This window comes from Oncorhynchus masou, chromosome 4, assembly GCF_036934945.1.
Source record: "Oncorhynchus masou masou isolate Uvic2021 chromosome 4, UVic_Omas_1.1, whole genome shotgun sequence".
In the NCBI taxonomy this organism is placed as follows: domain Eukaryota; kingdom Metazoa; phylum Chordata; class Actinopteri; order Salmoniformes; family Salmonidae; genus Oncorhynchus; species Oncorhynchus masou.
In genome coordinates, this window is record NC_088215.1 from 16,224,434 (window position 1) to 16,243,325 (window position 18,892).

General features: G+C 41.2%; 1 protein-coding gene across 3 annotated transcripts in view; it reads right to left on the bottom strand.

Moving 5' to 3' along the window:
* LOC135524591 (bMERB domain-containing protein 1-like) overlaps nucleotides 1-11,428 on the bottom strand; it is a 30,928-nt gene extending 19,500 nt beyond the window's left edge. Inside the window, exons 1-4 of one of the 3 annotated variants that reach the window (XM_064952269.1) lie at nucleotides 10,815-11,428; nucleotides 10,514-10,584; nucleotides 8,275-8,304; nucleotides 6,340-8,043 (exon numbers count right to left, since the gene is read on the bottom strand). In XM_064952269.1, the coding sequence (XP_064808341.1) occupies nucleotides 7,741-8,043; nucleotides 8,275-8,304; nucleotides 10,514-10,584; nucleotides 10,815-11,118 (708 nt within the window). In that variant the 5' untranslated portion in view covers nucleotides 11,119-11,428 and the 3' untranslated portion in view covers nucleotides 6,340-7,740. Of the gene's footprint in view, nucleotides 1-5,514; nucleotides 5,771-6,339; nucleotides 8,044-8,274; nucleotides 8,305-10,513; nucleotides 10,585-10,814 lie in introns of those variants that run through there. The other 2 variants (XM_064952286.1, XM_064952278.1) reach the window with 2 other exon arrangements.
* Between the last annotated feature and the right edge of the window lie 7,464 nt (nucleotides 11,429-18,892).

The window sequence follows — 18,892 nt, forward strand, 5'->3', positions numbered from 1 at the left end:
GACTTCAGAACCAAAGGGCCTAATCTATTGTTGCCACCATCAAATAGTCTGAAGAGGAGACCTATTCCCTCCTTCCTCTGACTTAAAGAACAGTACATGGAATCACAATGGACATGGTCCTGCCAAGCATTACTGCTTTACTGTCTAGCCTTGCCTATTATTCCCTCCTTCCTCTGACTTAAAGAACAGTACATGGAATCACAATGGACATGGTCCTGCCAAGCATTACTGCTTTACTGTCTAGCCTTGCCTATTATTCCCTCCTTCCTCTGACTTAAAGAAAAGTACATGGAATCACAATGGACTTGGTCCTGCCAAGCATCACTGCATTACTGTCTAGCCTTGCCTATTATTCCCCTCCCTTTGTCCAGTACAATGCCCAAGGCTTGTTTGTTTGATTTATTTTACAGTAATACAACACTACTCCCTGCTCTATCCAACGTCCTAATTATGAATGTGACGCTCGAGTAAGTCAAGGGACAAGATACGCATAGTAAATGATCTGAAATGTAAATGACACCAGGAATGTCTCTCTTGACTAAATGAAAAGCACGGTGTTGCTTTTGAGCTGTCTTCTTCAAGTCTTGTCTTCAAAGCAAAAAACCTGACTCACTCACACACTGTCAAAGTGCTTCGTGACAAACCTAGACAAGTCCAGATGATAGCTACGGTATGTGTCCTTGTGTCTCACAGTACCCACCTAAAAGGAATAGAAGGTTCTAGTAAAATGGTTGATGACTAAAAAAGAAGTAGCTGACGACCTTAAATTCGATGCCAGATGCTCAGGCACTCTGGTGTGACGCTCGCTGAATCAAGGGCATAAAAATACATAATGGAAGGAGTCATTGACTCTGAGTGTTAGTGATGCTTTGGAAGGGCTGACGGGTTGAGGTCTTGAAGGCGGTGGTTGTGTCCCAAATGGCACCCTATTCCCTATATAGTGCATTATATAGCGAATAGAAAGCCATTTGGGATGCAGACGGTGGGAAGGGCCTCAAGTCAAAGAAATGAGAGAAATCTCATACTGGTACTGAAATAGATCAATGACCTGGAGTAACTCTTCACCGATTGGACTAATTCACCCTGAACCGGGGCCAATGACCTCACAAAGCCACCTATTCAACTAATAACAATCAAAGACCGGACACAGCAACACAGTGAAGCCAATAGAAATGGAAACTGATGGAATAATAAACCTATATTGCTAGTCACTAATGCAGCGTTCAAGTGCTATTGGAGTTATCGTGAGCTTCCTAGTGGGAAATTTCACTTTAATAACCCTCCAAGCGGGAAACTTGGAGAAAATGTTGTTAGCCGAGTTGTGACGTTTCACCACAACCTTTCACCTTTTGAACCAAAAGATGGCAACAAATCTATTTTTGACAATTACAACCATATCAATATGGAGAATGTAGTTAGTTTCACCATATTGTCAATGTTAAACAAGCTAAATAACTTTATTATTGGCAATGTTAGCTAGCTAAAATCTTATTGTTTAAAGAATTCTTCCGACTTCAAAATCACTTTAACACAATCATGTCAGACTTACGACTTCCCATTTTCCACAAGCACGTGAAGCCAGCATAAGCAATTGAATGATCATCGCAATCCCAATGTCAACCAACTGAACACACTACTAACAATAATCCTAGGCTTCTCCAATGTGTAACCTATGTCAGCAAGAAAGCAAACTGATTAATAAACGCATATTTCAGTCAATAGCACTAAGCCCAAGCACAATCATCACACTACCATTGTCAGAAAGAGTGCATAGGTCACAGGAGGCTGCTGTAGGGAGAACGGCTCATAATGACAGCCGGAGTACGACGGAAATGGAATGGCATTAAACATCTGGAATCCATGTGTTTGATGTATTTGTTACCATTCCACTGATTCCGCTCCAGTCATTACCATGAGCCCATCCTCCCCAATTAAGGTTCCACCAACCCCCTGTGGCATAGGCCTAGGGGGCAAGCACCTATCCTCTAATGTCACACCTTGGATCCATTGTAAACTATAGCCTCCCATCCCCCACTAGGCAGGACGTAAATATTTCACTCAGGGTTAGGACGCACTGTGTACAGTACTGCAGGGAGACAGGCCTTCCAGACAGATTTTCTCTATGGAGAGAGACAGGCTACGAGTCCAGAATGGTGCACTGACTGTTCTGTGACTCCTCAACCAACTACTGGTAATGCTATCCATCCAGAGACTAGGGTAGCCTAGTGGTTAGAGCGTTGGACTAGTAACCGGAAGGTTTCAAGTTCAAACCCCTGAGCTGACAAGGTACAAATCTATCGTTCTGCCCCTGAACATGCAGTTAACCCACTGTTTGTCATTGAAAATAAGAACATGTTCTTAACTGACTTACCTAGTTAAAAAAATACATATTTTTCACAAGGTGCTAATGTGGAGGCAGGACTCTTAAAGACAATCAACAAAAGGGAAATTAGTGGCGTTCCAAATCTTGGAAATAACTAACAAAAAATTATGTCACCTCAATTTTGTCCCCTCTGTTGTTTTTCTTTGGCTGGATGAGATTTTGACATTCGTTTGAGTCACTGTTTTTGTCTAAGAGAAATGTAACAAGAATCGAAATTGCATGCTGTGACTGTTCATAGCTGATGAGACTCAATGCTTAGCTTGCCGTCGAGTCCTTGAATGAAAAGTAGCTTCCCAATGTTTTCCCTGCTGTGGTAACCGCAGCATGAAAACAATGCTGATACCCACATAGTTGTCTCTGCAGTCAATAACACAGTGTGGTAAACTGTGGAGGATTTATACCAAGTGGATTCTCTCTCTCTCTTTCTCTACCCCTCACTGCTCTCTCTATCTTTCTCTCCCTCTTCCCCCTCCTCTTTCTACCTTTCTCTCCCTCGCTACTCTTTCTACCTCACACAAAGACACACACACACACATTTTCCTGCTGACTGTCAATAGGACCGAGCCACACAAAATCCTGACTGGCCCAAAATTATGATGGCAGAGAGCCAGGTCTGTAATGAATAACACACAAAGGATCTAAACTGCCGACTGCTCTGAGCCGAGGAAGTTATCTTAACGCAGTACATACTCAGTCAGCACACACTCCCGTACTCAGTAGTCCACATTCAGCCATCAGCAGGATTAGAGAGGAGGAAGATATTGCTCATGGGGTTCTTCCGATAAACTCCTGGCTACATGGTAACTGTTAAGTATGGAAGGCTGAGGCTCTGTTCCAATGCACACAGCACCATACCAATTAGTATGAAGCAATGTATTGGGCATGCCTTCTTTGTGGTATGCTAGTGTGGGCACCATGGAAGGCAGCATTGAAAGACAAAGTAAGAATCATGCTAAACCTACTGCAGGAAAACAGACACAGTATGGCCTACCGATAGAACTGTATTGAAAAGCAAAAGCCAAAATAATACTACATTGCTGAAGTATCACGGAAGACCCGCCGTATAGTTGGAATTTAAAGGCAATGTTCCCGCGTTCGTGGTAAACGCTGTATATGTCGGCTCAATCGGAAAATACCTTGACACTTTAATGCAGATCTTCCGCGATACGGATTGAATCCACCTCTAAATCTATACAGTAACAGCATCATTTGGTCCTCCCCAGTCCCCACAGTCACTATTAGAAGAAATACCAGGCTTCCCAATCAACGTAGCTTCACTGGCAGAGCCAAGCTAGTTATTAACCCAATGTAATCATTAATTGCATTAAAACAAACTGCCAAATCAATACCCTGCACATATGTCTATAAATCAACTGATCAGCATAATGAGAGCCTTGATAGAAGGAGGAGGGTGGACAGATGTCTGCTTGATGAGGAGAAGCAGATCTGTCATGTGAATATTATCTGCGTAGCAGCCACTTCAGGGTTATGTTCATTCGGGCATGCAATGGATAATAAAAAAAGTTTTTGTAATGGAAAACAAACATGAGCTTTTCTTATTGTACAAAGTCTGGTAGCCCCTCCCTGTTTCAGTCTGCTTTCCTCCTAATGAACAGGGCCCAGAAGTACTGTGTTAATTGTAATGTTCCCCACTGTGTTTTAGTATCCAGCTATGCGTCTCCCAACACAGATGGAAGTTGAAAGTTGTAACACACAAGGAGGAACCAGGGGAAGGGAATGATGAATAGTTGTGTGTGTGTCTGTGTGTGTGTGGGGGGGGGGGGGGGTATGTACTGGATGGGGAAGGAGAATGGGGACAGAGAGTCTATCTCTAAAAATAGATGCAGTCTTCTTCTATTCATATTCATGAGCTGAAGAATTCATCTCAGACTTTCTGCACCCCACTCTCCTCTCGTCTCTCTTTTTCATTCCTATTCTAACGATGGAATTAATGAAGAGGACACTCAAAGAATATATTATTCCAAGATCCAGTGGGCTGATTTCTGTTGAAAGTATACAGATGTCACACAGACAGCCCTACACAAAATATACAGTGAAACATAACTACCAGTATATAAGTCAAGTGAATATTGAACTTAACCCCGTAGGTGTGTGAGGCTGACTCATGACAGGATTCTCTGCTGTGGATCTCTGGTTACATAAAGCACACAATATGACCTCTTGTTATTCCTGACCTCTGACCTCTCACCTCTGACCTCTGTTTACCCCCCCATGACCCTCTTTATGTCTGTATTATTAGACATATATCATACTGCTCTGATGACAGCTTCGTGGCACTAGGCTAGCTAGCCTACCCATAATATCACAAATAGATACCAGTAAAATTAAGAACAATGAACAATGCATGTCATATAAATAACATTATTGAAACATTTATCTTAAAATGTATCTTCCTTCGAAAGACCTTTCATAATGCATTGATATCTTACTGATAAAAAAAAAGGATGAAAACGAGGAGGATGAAAATCTCTTGCATGTCTCTACAGTTTGTTTATATCATCTTTCCTGCTGGTATCAGTGCTGGTGATGCTGGTGTTGACTCACACACTCACAGCCCAGCAGGCTTCTAGCTTGTTCTACCCTGCTGCATCCATCGACTGGAAGGGGTGCAGTTCAATATATTAGAAGACCCAGTCAGACAACTTTGGAATGTACAGTCAGCTGAAAGTGAAGAGCTGGGCATATGTCAGTCCTTCTTTAGTGTTATGGAAATAGGCTAGTAGATATGGGGCATTACATACGTGTATACATTTCGGGGCTCCTCTCCTTTGTGCTATTGTAATATATACTGTTAATACAGCGGCTAAGCTATTGTAAATGAGACATATCTTCTCAAATAGTAATGATATAGTTATTATCAGTGAATAACTGGTCAAATGCACCTCCAAAATGCATTGAAAGCAAAGCTCATTCATGGAGATGTCTCCAGTCCATTTTCAAGGCACTGGGAATGACATTCAGGAAACAATAAAGATGCACGGACTCATTGCAATTAACGGGTGTTGTTTTGCAACGCAACATCCCCTATCTGAAACCACATGCTTTATTCTGTACAGAGCAATAACCACTATAACAGGCCAAAACGTTACTTTGCAATGAATGACGCTCACCTTTGTCTTTTGTCCATTCCGTTTCCGATACAGAGCCGTAGCTCTTCAATGAGCGCTCGGTATCAGAAATTGATTTCTTCAATTCCATAGCTGGAATTGATTTATGATACACTATGACTTTAATGGGTTGTGGAAAGGTGTGTTAAAATCCTATATTGAGTTCTGCTCTTCCGTTTTCCTTTCAGGATAAATCAGTTTCGCCGATTCGAAGGCACCACCGAGCCGAGACGTTGAGCATCTTTATTTAAGCTTACAAATTCCTGTGTGGTACACAGATGGATGCAGAGCGCACGCGCATTACGAACCAGAGAAAGGGAGAAAAACGCCCCCGAGCTTGCATTGAAACAGTGTCATATTTGTCAAATACAAAGCTGGATATCGACATTTTCTATACGTTTCTACTAGTTTTCCATAAAATTATTTATTTGAAAAATGTCTAGCAATATCATTTTTTTCAATGAAGATGTCAAGATATCACTAGGCCTAGGTGCTGAATATGTGGAGCAGAAGGCTTACATTTATAGGAAAATGTTTCACTAATACACCATCACTCTCGAAATAGTAAGTACTTCAAACGAGTGAATGTCAAAGAACTGAAGATACTCTAGGGCTATGCATTGAAGCTGAGTAGCCAGAGCAGGTGGGAGGGACCCTGTTAGGGGTCTGTTCAATATGGCTCTGACGTGATGACTCTTTCACGCTGTTGAACCTATACTCTTGTTGCTATGTTGATGCACATGACTGGGCCAATAATCAGTTTCACTTGGACGTTTTTGATGTGTAAAATAAATGTGTTAAAATATTAATTACAAAAGAGAATAGACATTGAAGTTTTAATTTTAATTTACAATAATACATATATTAAATCTGAGGCAAGGTTAGTCTCACAATAGACTTGGATTGATGTGCACCAATAGGCGTACATTCAAAATATTTAGTAAAATATCATATTAATCATATTACAATGTATAACAGTTGTGTACTAGTAGAAATACAGATATGTTTTTAGATTGATCCCACAGATACATAATGCCCTGCTAAACATTATGTACTAGTTGGATCGTGTACAGACATGATAGGAAATATAATATATATATCATGACAACAGCAGTAGTTTCAGTGTTCTCCACACAATATCTACTGTAATCCCAGTTATTCAGACATACAGTACAAGAAATACCAGGCTTCCCTATCAACGTAGCTTCACTGTCATCACCAGCAGAGCCAAGCCAGACACATATTCTAATTAACCCAGTGTATTCACACTAATTGCATTAAAACAAGCTGCCTAATTAATACCCTGAACATCTGTTTATCAATCAACTGGTCAGCATAATGAGAGCCTTGACAGAAGAAGACAGCGGAGGAGGGGGAGAGTGGACACAGATGTCTGCTTGGGGAAGCAGATTCTGAGGGGAAGCAGATCTGTGATGTGAATATCATCTGCGTAGGAGCCACTTCAGAGTTATGTTCATTCAGGACGTGCAATGGAAAATCTTTTCAAACATTTTTAAACGGATAATAATATCAAGCAAAAATCTATATCGAGCATTGATTATCAACTATTGTAAATAGTATTAACATATATATCTACTACTATAGATTGGATAAATTATGAATGTTGTCAGAAATATGTGATGTTTGACAGGAGATAGGAAATATTGCAAACAAATAAATAACCAGATTCGTGTATCAGTATAACTCAATGCTAATTAGAAATGCATACTCATTCCTTCAGACTTCAGAGTTAAGAGCAGAACATTTACAATAGCCTCCATTGTACAACACACTGATTTTTACAAGTTGTCTGTCAAGAGGGAGAGAGATATAGAGAGAGATGGAGAAATGGGAAGAAAGGTGTAGTACTACAAGCACTTCTATGTTCAAGTATGGTTTGTTTAAGAATGCTGGATCCAATTGTTATCAATAACAAATTCAATAAATACAAAGTCCCTATGTATAGCAATACGTTACACCCTGCCGACATCTTGTGCAGTAGCATAGCACATTGGAATTGAACGTTTCAAGATGAGAACATTTTGAGATATAAGATTCATACATAGACAGTATTCTTATCGGAAGGTTCTATAGAACTAGAATTGACCAGAGATTCATTTTGAGTCAGTGCTTGTCTGTGGTCCCTTCTCCTGACTGGGTGTTGTGTCAGTTTGTGCGCCCTTGTTCAAACTAGCCTCCACCTCCTTTGTTCGTGCTTGGTCGTCCTGCTTAACAGTGGGTGTTTGTTGTCTCCTCTTTGGGGCTTGGGTTCTCCGGTTTGGGTCCTTCTGTGTCTAGTTTGGGCCCTGTCTGGTCCACTTTTGGCCCTGTCTGGTCCACTTTGGGCCCGAGTTTCTCCACTTCAGGCTCAGTCGTCGTATCCTGTTTTGGAGTAAACATCCATGCAAGGGCGGCGTTAGCCGTGCCGTCCCCACTCTGACGTGAGAAACACAGGAACGTGGCCCAGACGAAGGCACAGCACCCTGTGAAGGTGGTCCGCATGTACAGAGGCACCATGGAAAAGTTCAGGAACTAGGAGAGAGGGGAAGGAAGAGATGAGGGGAGAGGAGGAAGAGTGGGAGGTAGGTGAGAAAGCAAAGTCTTGTTCAATGTACATTTGTAAATGTTCATGGAATACAGTAAAAGTATCATGAAACCGTAATGATTGACATTGTTCAAGTTAGTAGTACTGGGTGGACAGGATGTGTGTGTTCAAGGCTTTCAGATACATTAAGATATGATTATACAAAGACAGTCGTTTACCTGCATGAATGGCCAGAACATGAGTCCAGTCTGCAAGAGAAAAGCATAGCAACCATTACAAGATCAGACTTTGTCCATGTTTTTAGACTTTGTGCTGTTTTAGACAGCCCAAAGGCACTGCATTGCGTCACTACAGATCCAGGTTTGATCCCGGGCTGTGTCTCAGCTGGCTGTGACCGGGAGACCTATGAGGCGGTGCACAATTGGCCCAGTGTCGTCCGGGTTAGGGGAGGGTTGGCGGCTGGGAAGTCATTGTCTCATCGCGCTCTAGCGACTCCTTGTGGTGGGCCGGGCGCATGCACACTGCCTTTGGTTGCCAGCTGTACGGTGTTTCTCCGACACATTGGTGGGGCTGGCTTCCGGGTTAAGCGAGCAGTGTGTCAAGAAGCAGGTCGGCTTGGCAAGGTCGTGTTTCAGAGGACGCATGGCTCTCGACCGTCACCTCCTGAGTCTGTATGGGAGTTGCAGCGATGGGACAAGACTGTAACTACCAATTGGATATCACGAAATTGGGGTGAAAAAAGGGTGAAAAGTACCTCCCCTCCCCCCCAAAAAAGAATGAAAAAAAGAAGGGGGGCTGACTATATGTGATTAAATGAAAATCTAACACGCAAATATAGAAAATGCATTGTAGGCTACAGTCAATTTTTGGACAGTTTGTGCAGGATTTTCTTTTGCATAGTTCAGATAAGTTTCTGCTTATACTTTACAACATTTTGGTAGGCTATTTGTTAGTCAACTTGTCTATAATTAGATACATTCAGCTTCTCTTCTGTCATTATATGTTGCCTGAGAAGACTAAATAAATCCTTGCTCACCAGAATGTCATAAATCAATAGAATGAATGCTTGAATCTAGTTGACATCAGTAAGGTTCTCTCTGTCATCTTCTTTCACTGAGCAAAGATGTTTAGGGACCGGGGAGAAAACGCAATAAGTCAACAAAAAAATTCAATGGGAAAGATCTTCTGTGCAGAATGTCCAAATGGAATCAGTTTGACTGGTTGTAAGGAAATAGAAAGCTGTGAAAACAACCCAACATGTTTCTAATAAGATTTCAGTAAGGCTTGCATATTTTATGTGGTTGAAATACTAAGATTTAATGACGCTGATAAAGATACCACCTCTACAGATGATATCTAACTGAGCATTCTCATTCTCTCAAGATGCTGAAAAAAATAAATCATATTTCTCCACTCCTGTTCCCAAGTCAACATTTTGCCTACATGGTGTATTATTTTACTGCAAGAAAACATTATTCTGCAGTAGTTAATATTAAGGCCATGCGAGAGGTTATCAGTGGTGTAAAGTACTTAAGTAAAAATACTTGAAAGTAGTACTTATATAGTTTTTTTGGCGCATCTGTACTTTACATTACTATTTATATTTTTGACTACTTTCACTTCTCTACATTCCTACAGAAAATAATGTGTTTTTTCTCCATAAATTTTCCTTGACACTCAAAAGTACTTGTTACACTTTGAATGCTTAGCAGAACAGGAAAATGGTCAAATTCATACACTTATCAACAGAATAAGTCATGGTCATCCCTACTGCCTCTGATCTGGCGGACTCACTAAACACACATGCTTCATTTATAAATGATGTTGGAATGTTGGAGTGTGCCTCTGGCTATCTGAAAATAAATAGAAATAAGAAAATGGTGCTATCTGGTTTGCTTATTAAAAGTAATTTGAAATTATTTATACTTTTATTTAAGTAACTACATTTACACTTAAGTATATTCTAAACCAAAACACTTTTAATCAAGTATATCTTTACTCAAGTACTCAACCACTGGAGGTTATAGACCCAAGGTCAGACAGATTTAAAAAACAACAACAACTATTTAACCAGGCAAGTCAGTAGAGAAAAAAAAGATTTTCAAAATTGGCCTAGGAACAGTGCCATGTTCAGGGGTAGAACGACAGATGTTTACCTTGTTAGCTCGGGGATCCGAGCTCGCAACCGTTCATTTACTAGTCCAACTCTCTAACCACTAGGCTACCTGCCGCCCCGAGCTCAGCTTCCATTTAACCCATCTGAACAGTAGGCTATAGTTCCCTTGAACTTCCTTATTTAAAGTCCCCGTCTTGTGACTATCGAATTTGTTTAGCGCCTCACAATCATCACGCATAACATAGCCGGCAGGGTTTATTCCTAACCAACTGACTGACCATTAAAACAGGGCCCTATAACGGCAGGCATGATTGGAATTTCTCTTCAGACTATAGACTCACCTTATATGTATTCAGGAACTTCTCCCTCCAGTCCTGGAAAATGTCCTCTTTGCCCTCCAAGAAACTCACCCCTAGGGAGAACACAGCTCAGTGTGTTTAGTCAAATATCTATTAGCCTACATTTAGAGACAACAATTGACTTGAATGGCTACTTTATTTGGTTGAAACCAACATTAGTGGGTTTTAAATATCCGATATGTCATGTATGGAGATCACATCGATTCAAGTCTTCCACATAACCTCAGTTAGGCCTACATACAGATAGATAGAGTGAACTTTGTTCTCGATCGCTCTGACTAACCTGTGTAGAATACACTAGTGGCCAGAGGGGCGGCTGTGGTCTGGTCCAAGAAAAGTTTACGCACAACCATCCTGACCGAATTCCCGGGAAATCTGCGCTCCAAAAACCGCATCCAGAAGAAGTTAAAGTTGCCATGGAAACTGAAAGCGACCACTGCCACATTGCGTGTGTGCCTCCAGTCCATTTTTTCATTGCTCGAGAACAACTGGTGAACGAAATCCCCGCCGGCAAACAGGCAACCGTAGAGGGTTACGTTGGTTAGCCACGGAAACCTTTTGACGTGTTTTATGAATGCCTTTCTCATGTTGTCGACATCAGAATACAGAACCTTGAATAGAATATGACAAATAAAACGAGGTCGATATCAAGCAGTTGATGGTAGGATGTTCTTCGCCGTCTTCTGTCTGAAAATACCATTTGATATCTCTCACTAACACATAGGCCTATCGCATTTCGAATGTAACATACATTTCAATACGATTATATTTTGACAAAATATCAACGAATTTCATAAAATAAGCCTAGGCTAAATGAACGTAAAGCAAGAGCACAATACTTGTGGTGAAAGCAGCAGAGGGGTTTCGTGCGTAAAATCCGAAACGTCAAGTGACACCATAGCGCCGCACTGAATTCTGCATAAAATGGGAACGCCCCCCGTGACGTAAATCAGAGCAGAAAGACGCCATATTCAGGAGGAGCTTATTGGCTACTGTATTACAGTCCTGCACACAGATCTCAAGCAGACGATCATTTATAGATGCTATCTTTATTATACAACCTTTAGAATAGGATTTTTATCTTAAATGTTATAACAATTTTCAATGTTATACTACACCAGTCTCCACTGTAAAATGTGCAGAATAAAAATATAGACAGCAGGAACTTCACGATTAAATAATTACAAAAAACGGAAATACTCTGCATAAATGTGACTTTGCTAATCTCTACTTTCGTCTCCTTCTGTTCCTGAAACAGTCTTTCAAACTCATCTTTCAAATCTTACTGCTCCTCCACACCTCTGTTCACCTCTGCTTTCAGCTCCTATTGCTTTTGCATGTCCACCTCTGCATTCAGCTCATTTAGTTCCTGGTTGTGTTTAGGTCTGCTTTCAGCTCATTTAGGTCCTGGTTCTGTTCAGGTCTGTTTTCAGCTCATGTAGTTCCTGGTTCTGTTTAGAACCAGTTCCTCTTTTAGCCTCTTAAACGTGTCTTCTGCATCATCAGTCACTTAAAATGGGGGGTAAAAAACACAGACAACATACATGACTACAGAAAGTACTGTATTAATATAAATTAAGTTTATAATGGTACAGCCAGAATAGGACTGGCAACCATCTAAGCCTGCTTTTCTGCCCACTGTGCTTCTGCTTCTTCTGTCACGACCATCTGAAGAAGTAGACCAAAGTGCAGCGTGATGAGCGTACATTTTATTTTATTTTAAATGAATGTCGCCAACAAAACAAGGACACGACCGTGCAGCTTACAAGGGCTATAGTGCCACTAACAAAGATAACTTCCCACAATAACAAAAGTGAAAAAGGCTGCCTAAGTATGATTCCCAATCAGAGACAACGATAGACAGCTGTCCCTGACTGAGAACCATACCCGGTCAAAACATAGAAACACAAAACATAGAAATCAGAACATAGAATGCCCACCCAAATCCCACCCTGACCAAACCAAAATGGAGACATAAAAAGGCTCTCTAAGGTCAGGGCGTGACATCTGCATTGCTTGCTCTTGGGTTTTTTAGACTGGGCATCTGTAAAGCACCATGTGACTACTACTGATGTAAAAAGGGCTTTATAAAGAAATAAAATATAAATAATTTGATTGATTGATTGCAGTACTCATCCATCATTATTGGTCTGTTTCAACAGAACAACGTTTGTATGCAGAGCTCAGGGAGTTGCCCCAAGCCATTTTAGTTGGGATTTATTGTAACGTTACCTCTGTATTTATCTAGTGTTATTAATTCATATGCACAGTTGGAGGGAGCAACCCGTACCTTCCCTGCCTCTTCAATTCAGGTTTCCATGTTGACCGCCCACTATGACCCCTAGACTCAGCTATGACCCCTAGACTCAGCTATGTTTCGACCCCCCCACTATGACCCCTAGACTCAGCTATGTTTAGACCCCCCCACTATGACCCCTCCACTATGACACCTAGACTCAGCTATGTTTCAACCTCTCCACTATGACCCCTAGACTCAGCTATGTTTCAACCCTCCACTATGACCCCTAGACTTAGCTATGTTTCGACCCCCCACTATGACCCCTAGACTCAGCTATGTTTCGACCCCTCCACTATGACCCCAAGACTCAGCCATGTTTCAACCTCTCCACTATGACCCCTAGACTCAGCTATGTTTCGACTCCCCACTATGACCCCTAGACTCAGCTATGTTTCGACCCCTCCACTATGACCCCTAGACTCAGCTATGTTTCGACCCCCCACTATGACCCCTAGACTCAGCTATGTTTCGACCCCTCCACTATGACCCCAAGACTCAGCCATGTTTCGACCCTCCACTATGACCCCTAGACTTAGCTATGTTTCGACCCTCCTCTATGACCCCCAGACTCCACCATTTGGGATTATCATACAGGTTTGAGCATGAATTTGAATAATAGTATGACCAACAGATGTTCAAGATCCAGAATGATGTTGCAGCGCAATGTGAGGAGCAAGCTGCGCATGTCTTCTGCTACATTTTTGGTTAGAGTATATTTTCTTTAAAAAAAAAAAATCTGATTATGTATATAATTTTTAAAAACATATTGTCAGATGAGAAAAAAGAAACCTGCATAATGCTCTTGCTTGTATCACTACTCTTTAATAAGCTTGACATAACGGCCTCGCCTCTATTCGAATAGAGGGTGTACATATAACATATTAAACACGTCTGTAACATATTGTCAGCGAATGTGTTAATTTAAACAATCATAATATGAAAACTTTTAATTTAGAGGAAACATTCAAACAAAGACACATAGGCTTCTATACTAGGATTTGTGTTTTTTACATTTTTATATCAGAAATAACAAAAATAAAAAACATTTATCACTCAATAAATCATGTTAAAGATGAATTAAATATAGAATAGAATGTTCAGTGCAAAAATCTCCTGGTTAGCTGGGTACCAGGGTGAGCTGCGCTGTAATAAGGTTGGTTTAGTGAGCGCCTCAGTGCAGACTATTGAGTGAACAAACACAGTATGAAAGAACGGTGGGTCAACAGAGGAAATTCTGTGGTGATACAGTTTCGAAATAAAGTACAATATGAAAACAGAACCGTTTTCAATTCATCCTTAGAATATATCACTTTTATTTTTATTGCATCTCACATTTGTTTATTTAATTCACTGAAATATGTGCATTCATGCTCAAGCCTACTGTGCTGTATGTTAAATGTGTCTCTGTGAAATTCTTGAACAGTGATCATTTAAAAAGCTGAGAAGAATATGATTCATGTCTTCCGAAGTTCTCAAGTCTGCTACCATGCTTCTCTTCTGCAGCTGTCAGAGTAAATCCAGAGCAAACTGCCCTTTCGTTTGAGTAAATGCCCTTGCTGTTTGCACATAAAGAGTCTACTACTGATGTATATCTACAGCTACTGGATAACATGACGACACCAGATAAAAGTATAGTAGGACTCAGATCAACACAATCCATCAGGTCGCAAAGGGTGCAGACATTCACCCCCACACAATAACAAAAACCTCTCAACAACAACCATCAGTTACACAGACACACACACACACAGACAGACAGAGAGAGGGTGAGAGAGCAAGAGAAAGAGGGTGAGAGAGAGAAAGAGAGAGAGAGCGGGCGAGAGAGAGGGCGAGAGAGAGAGAGCGGGCGAGAGAGAAAGAGAGAGCGGGCGAGAGAGAAAGAGAGAGAGGGCGAGAGAGAGAGAGGGAGAGAGAGAGAGAGAGAGAGAGGGCGAGAGAGAAAGAGCGTCTAACAAACCAAAATTGTTTCTCTGAAAACTCCCACAACATTTATTAGGTTGCGGCAAATGTTATCATAACACAAAATCTGTCCAGTCGTGCTGGTGATTATACAATGTTTTTATAAACATTTGCCTGATGTTGCAAGAACGTTCCCAGAACTCTGCGCATACATTTTGTTACAGCAGTATGTTCAAAAAACATTGCTGGAACATTGTTTTATTACATTACCAGGAAACATAACGAGAATGTTGTTTGGGGAAAGGTGGTTGTTACAGATGTTGTGTGTTTTTGTGAATGTTAGGAAAACGTCCTAATTTTGTATAAAAACCCTTTCTTATGTTCTGGGTATTCGGTTTGCTGGGCAGTCTGTCCTGTCTCTTCACTGGGGTCAGCCAGTCAAGTCAGGTGAACCATGAGAGTCCATATAGCACAGTCCATACAGCACAGTCCATACAGTACAATCCATACAGTACAATCCATACAGTACAATCCATACAGTACACACTGTAGCAATAGAATAGTGTTGACATTCAAAAGAGTGTCACTGATCCTTATCAAATCTTTTAGATTTTGTAGAATCTAAGAAGAAGCCTGCTCCCTCTTCTCTCCTCTGGCTTTCATTTCCCTCGGCTTTGACTGCGATGGAAATATCCATTGCTGCTGTGGCGGCTCCACGGACAGCATAACTCACAAGAACAGCCAAAATAATGCCTATAGGAATCCCAGTACATGCGCCAAGTGTTCCATGTTCTGCACCTGCAACTGCTCCCATGAGTGCCCCCACTACAGCAGTCATAATCACTATTAGTGGTTTGACGTAGTGGCCCACCACAGACAAGGCCTCTTCCCTGTATCCTTGCTTGACGGCCTGTAGGTCCACCTTCTGATGGTCAGCCATTACCCGTCCTGCTTCTCTGTGCTTACTTCAAAGAATAAACACACACACAGAGACAGTTCATGAATCAGATCACCGTTACAGATGTAGGATCTTAATTTGGGCCAGTTTGCTTCAGCAGGAAAATAAACCTGCAGCAATAGGAAATGTGAATTATTATGTGGATTATTTTTTAAGGACAGTTCTGTAGTGGTTGATACATTTTTCCTTTGGGCAAATCTAGTCTGAAATGTCAAAGTGGAAATTACTAACTTTAGAAGCAATTTTAAACTTATTATACTTACTACTGGGGGGAAGTAGTTGACTGCTACTTGTCCTCTTCATCAACCTTTCTTTAGGCTTCTCTTCTTCTCTACACTTCTTCAGCTCTTCTTCCTTTTCCTTCAACTCTGTTTTGTATTTCTGTTTCAGTCTGTCCTCTCGGTCTTCATACATCCTTCTCAGCTCGGTCACTTCCCTTGGCATTGTAGTCTCCATCAGTTCATTGTATACGTGGGGGATTAAGAATTCGTCACAGTTTTCTGCTACCATGGCGTCTAGCTTTATCAGGAGCTCAAATCTGGGAAGGAGAATTCACACACTCAAGGAGATGGTGTCTGTGTCCACATTTCGCTAGAATACTTTTTGCTCTGTCGATCATCTGATTCTGTTCAATGGATGTGCATTTCTCCTCAGCCTCACTGACAAACAAGACCATGGTAAACTTCCAAGCCCTAGAAGAAAAAGAAACGCACACCTATAAAGACGAGGTGCTGGCTAACGGAGTAGAAACTTGATAATAAAAATAAAAGAGAGCCGCACACTCTTGGAGCTCAGATGCAAAAATTTAATACCAACGTTTCGACAGCCAAGCTGTCTTCATCATACCCTGATGAAGACAGCTTGGCTGTCGAAACGTTGGTATTAAATTTTTGCATCTGAGCTCCAAGAGTGTGCGGCTCTCTTTTATTTTTATTATCAAACTTCCAAGCCCTAACTGACAATAGCTCCATGTGATACCGAATCGCCTTTCTTTCTGCGGAGGAAAGCGGGTCGCCCATGGGCACCACCAGAAGAAGAGCATGGGGTCCTGGAGAACATAGGGTCACACTTCTTAATTTCTTGTTTGATATGTGTGGACGTGTACTTCACAGTGTCCCAGCCCGGGGGTGTCCACCACAGAGATGGTCCTTCCAGCCATCTCACCCTGCTTCATCACACACATGCCTCCTTCACTCCTGAAGTTCTCTCTGCCCAGGATGGTTTTGGCTACTGTACTCTTCCCAGCTCCTACTCTCCCAAGCAGCAGGAGTCTAAGATCTGACTGGGGAGGAGGACCCCCTGCATCAAAGGGTAATAATCAGACACAAGCTCAGCACACAGACTAACTAACACAATGTGTTTCAAACACATAAAGGACTGAATTATCAAAAAGTAATAGGCTGAACTGGAATGTACTTACCATAAACATTTGGGGAGCGTTCACTCGCCATTGCACAGGTGAGTGACTTTGTTTTAATGTCGTCTCTCAGAGGTTACCTCTCACACGCTGTTCTTTAGCTGCCTCGCATTGAAAGACATTAACGCAGGTTAAATTATGGTGCAGGTTAAATTAGGTCACCATGGTTTATACACTTAAAGTGTCCCATACCATTCACAATCATACACAATTTATGGAATATTACTATGCCTCTGTCATCGTCATTATCATCATCCACGTTATAGACGAGTTTAGAACGAGTTACATACAGCATGAATAAAGACAGTGATAGTGTCACGATTTACTAGGAGTGGTGGGTGGAATCAGGGGCAGAGAGCAGGGTTCAGTAGATTGTCAATTTATTCTCCGGCGCACAAAAACGGTCACGCCAACACACAGGGCGCATACAATTGACCAGCCCAAACACAGGACTAAAATAGTCCGGAGAATACATACACGAAAACCACCATACAACAGAGTAACAAAAACAATCCCGCACAAAACAAGGGCGGGACAACCTACTATATTTAAGGACGCGAATTAAACTAAAATACACACAGGTGAAACTAATAAGACAAAACCAACAGACAAACGAAAAAGGGATCGGTAGTGGCTCGTAGGGCGGTGACGACGACCGCCGAGCACCGCCCGAACAGGCAGGGGAGCCAACTTCGGCGGAAGTCGTGACAGATAGTGTGTTTATGAACGATGAAGTCCTATGTAAGTCGCTCTGGATAAGAGCGTCTGCTAAATGACTTAAATGTAAATGTAAATGTATGTACGTCGGAACAAGGAAGCGAAGGAACCAGTAACACGGGAATCCCAGGTGATAGTGATCACACATGCATCTTAAATCAACTGTGCCTTGTAAAATAATTATGTTTAACTTACATTTATATTATTTAGATAATTATCCGTTTCCAATAGCTAACAGCACAACATGGGCAGAAGCAGACAGACGTGCACGTTCACACTTCCTGAAAAGTTAAGAGGTGGTTTATGCTCTCAAATGAAATGACACATGATGGACTTTAGTCTAGTAGCATAGAGTCGGCCTGTACATAAAAGTCACATGCAACACTATAATTGTGTCAAATAAAATGTAAGGACAAATAAAACATTGTAAAGCTAAATTAAAGGGATGTTATCCATCAATGCCCCAAAAAGGGACAAACTGCAGGTATACTGTAATCAAAACCACTCATACACACACACACACTTCAGTAGAGAAGTGATCAAGCACAGACAAACACTTGATGTAGTGATTATTCCATAATAGGAAAGCCATACAACTGTGTTGTTTAAGCAGAAGAACAAATAAAGTTAAACAATAAGGACTTCAATAATCAAAGATACTCACTGAACAATATTGACAACCATTACATCAACATTCAACAACATATAGTATCTGCTCGTAAAAATCATGTAATTCACTTACCTTGTAACGCTAGTGGTTCAGTTCTTCAGCTGGCATTAACATATAGGCCAACGTGAATTATAAAAAAAAAAATCAGAAAACAATTGTTAAAACAGTTAATAATAAGATTTATTTTGAAACAGTTGATGAAAAAATGAAATATTGTGAATAATTGTGACATTGTGATACAAATGAATCATGTTGACATCATATTAGAAGGAACGAACAGACGTAGAGGAAACAGAAAAGAGAAATTATTGCACGGCAACACTGCTACCTCTTCCTATTTTAGATGCAGTTACAGATTGAGTTATTTCCTGAGTGAGTACTCTGCCCACGTGATGTGGCTT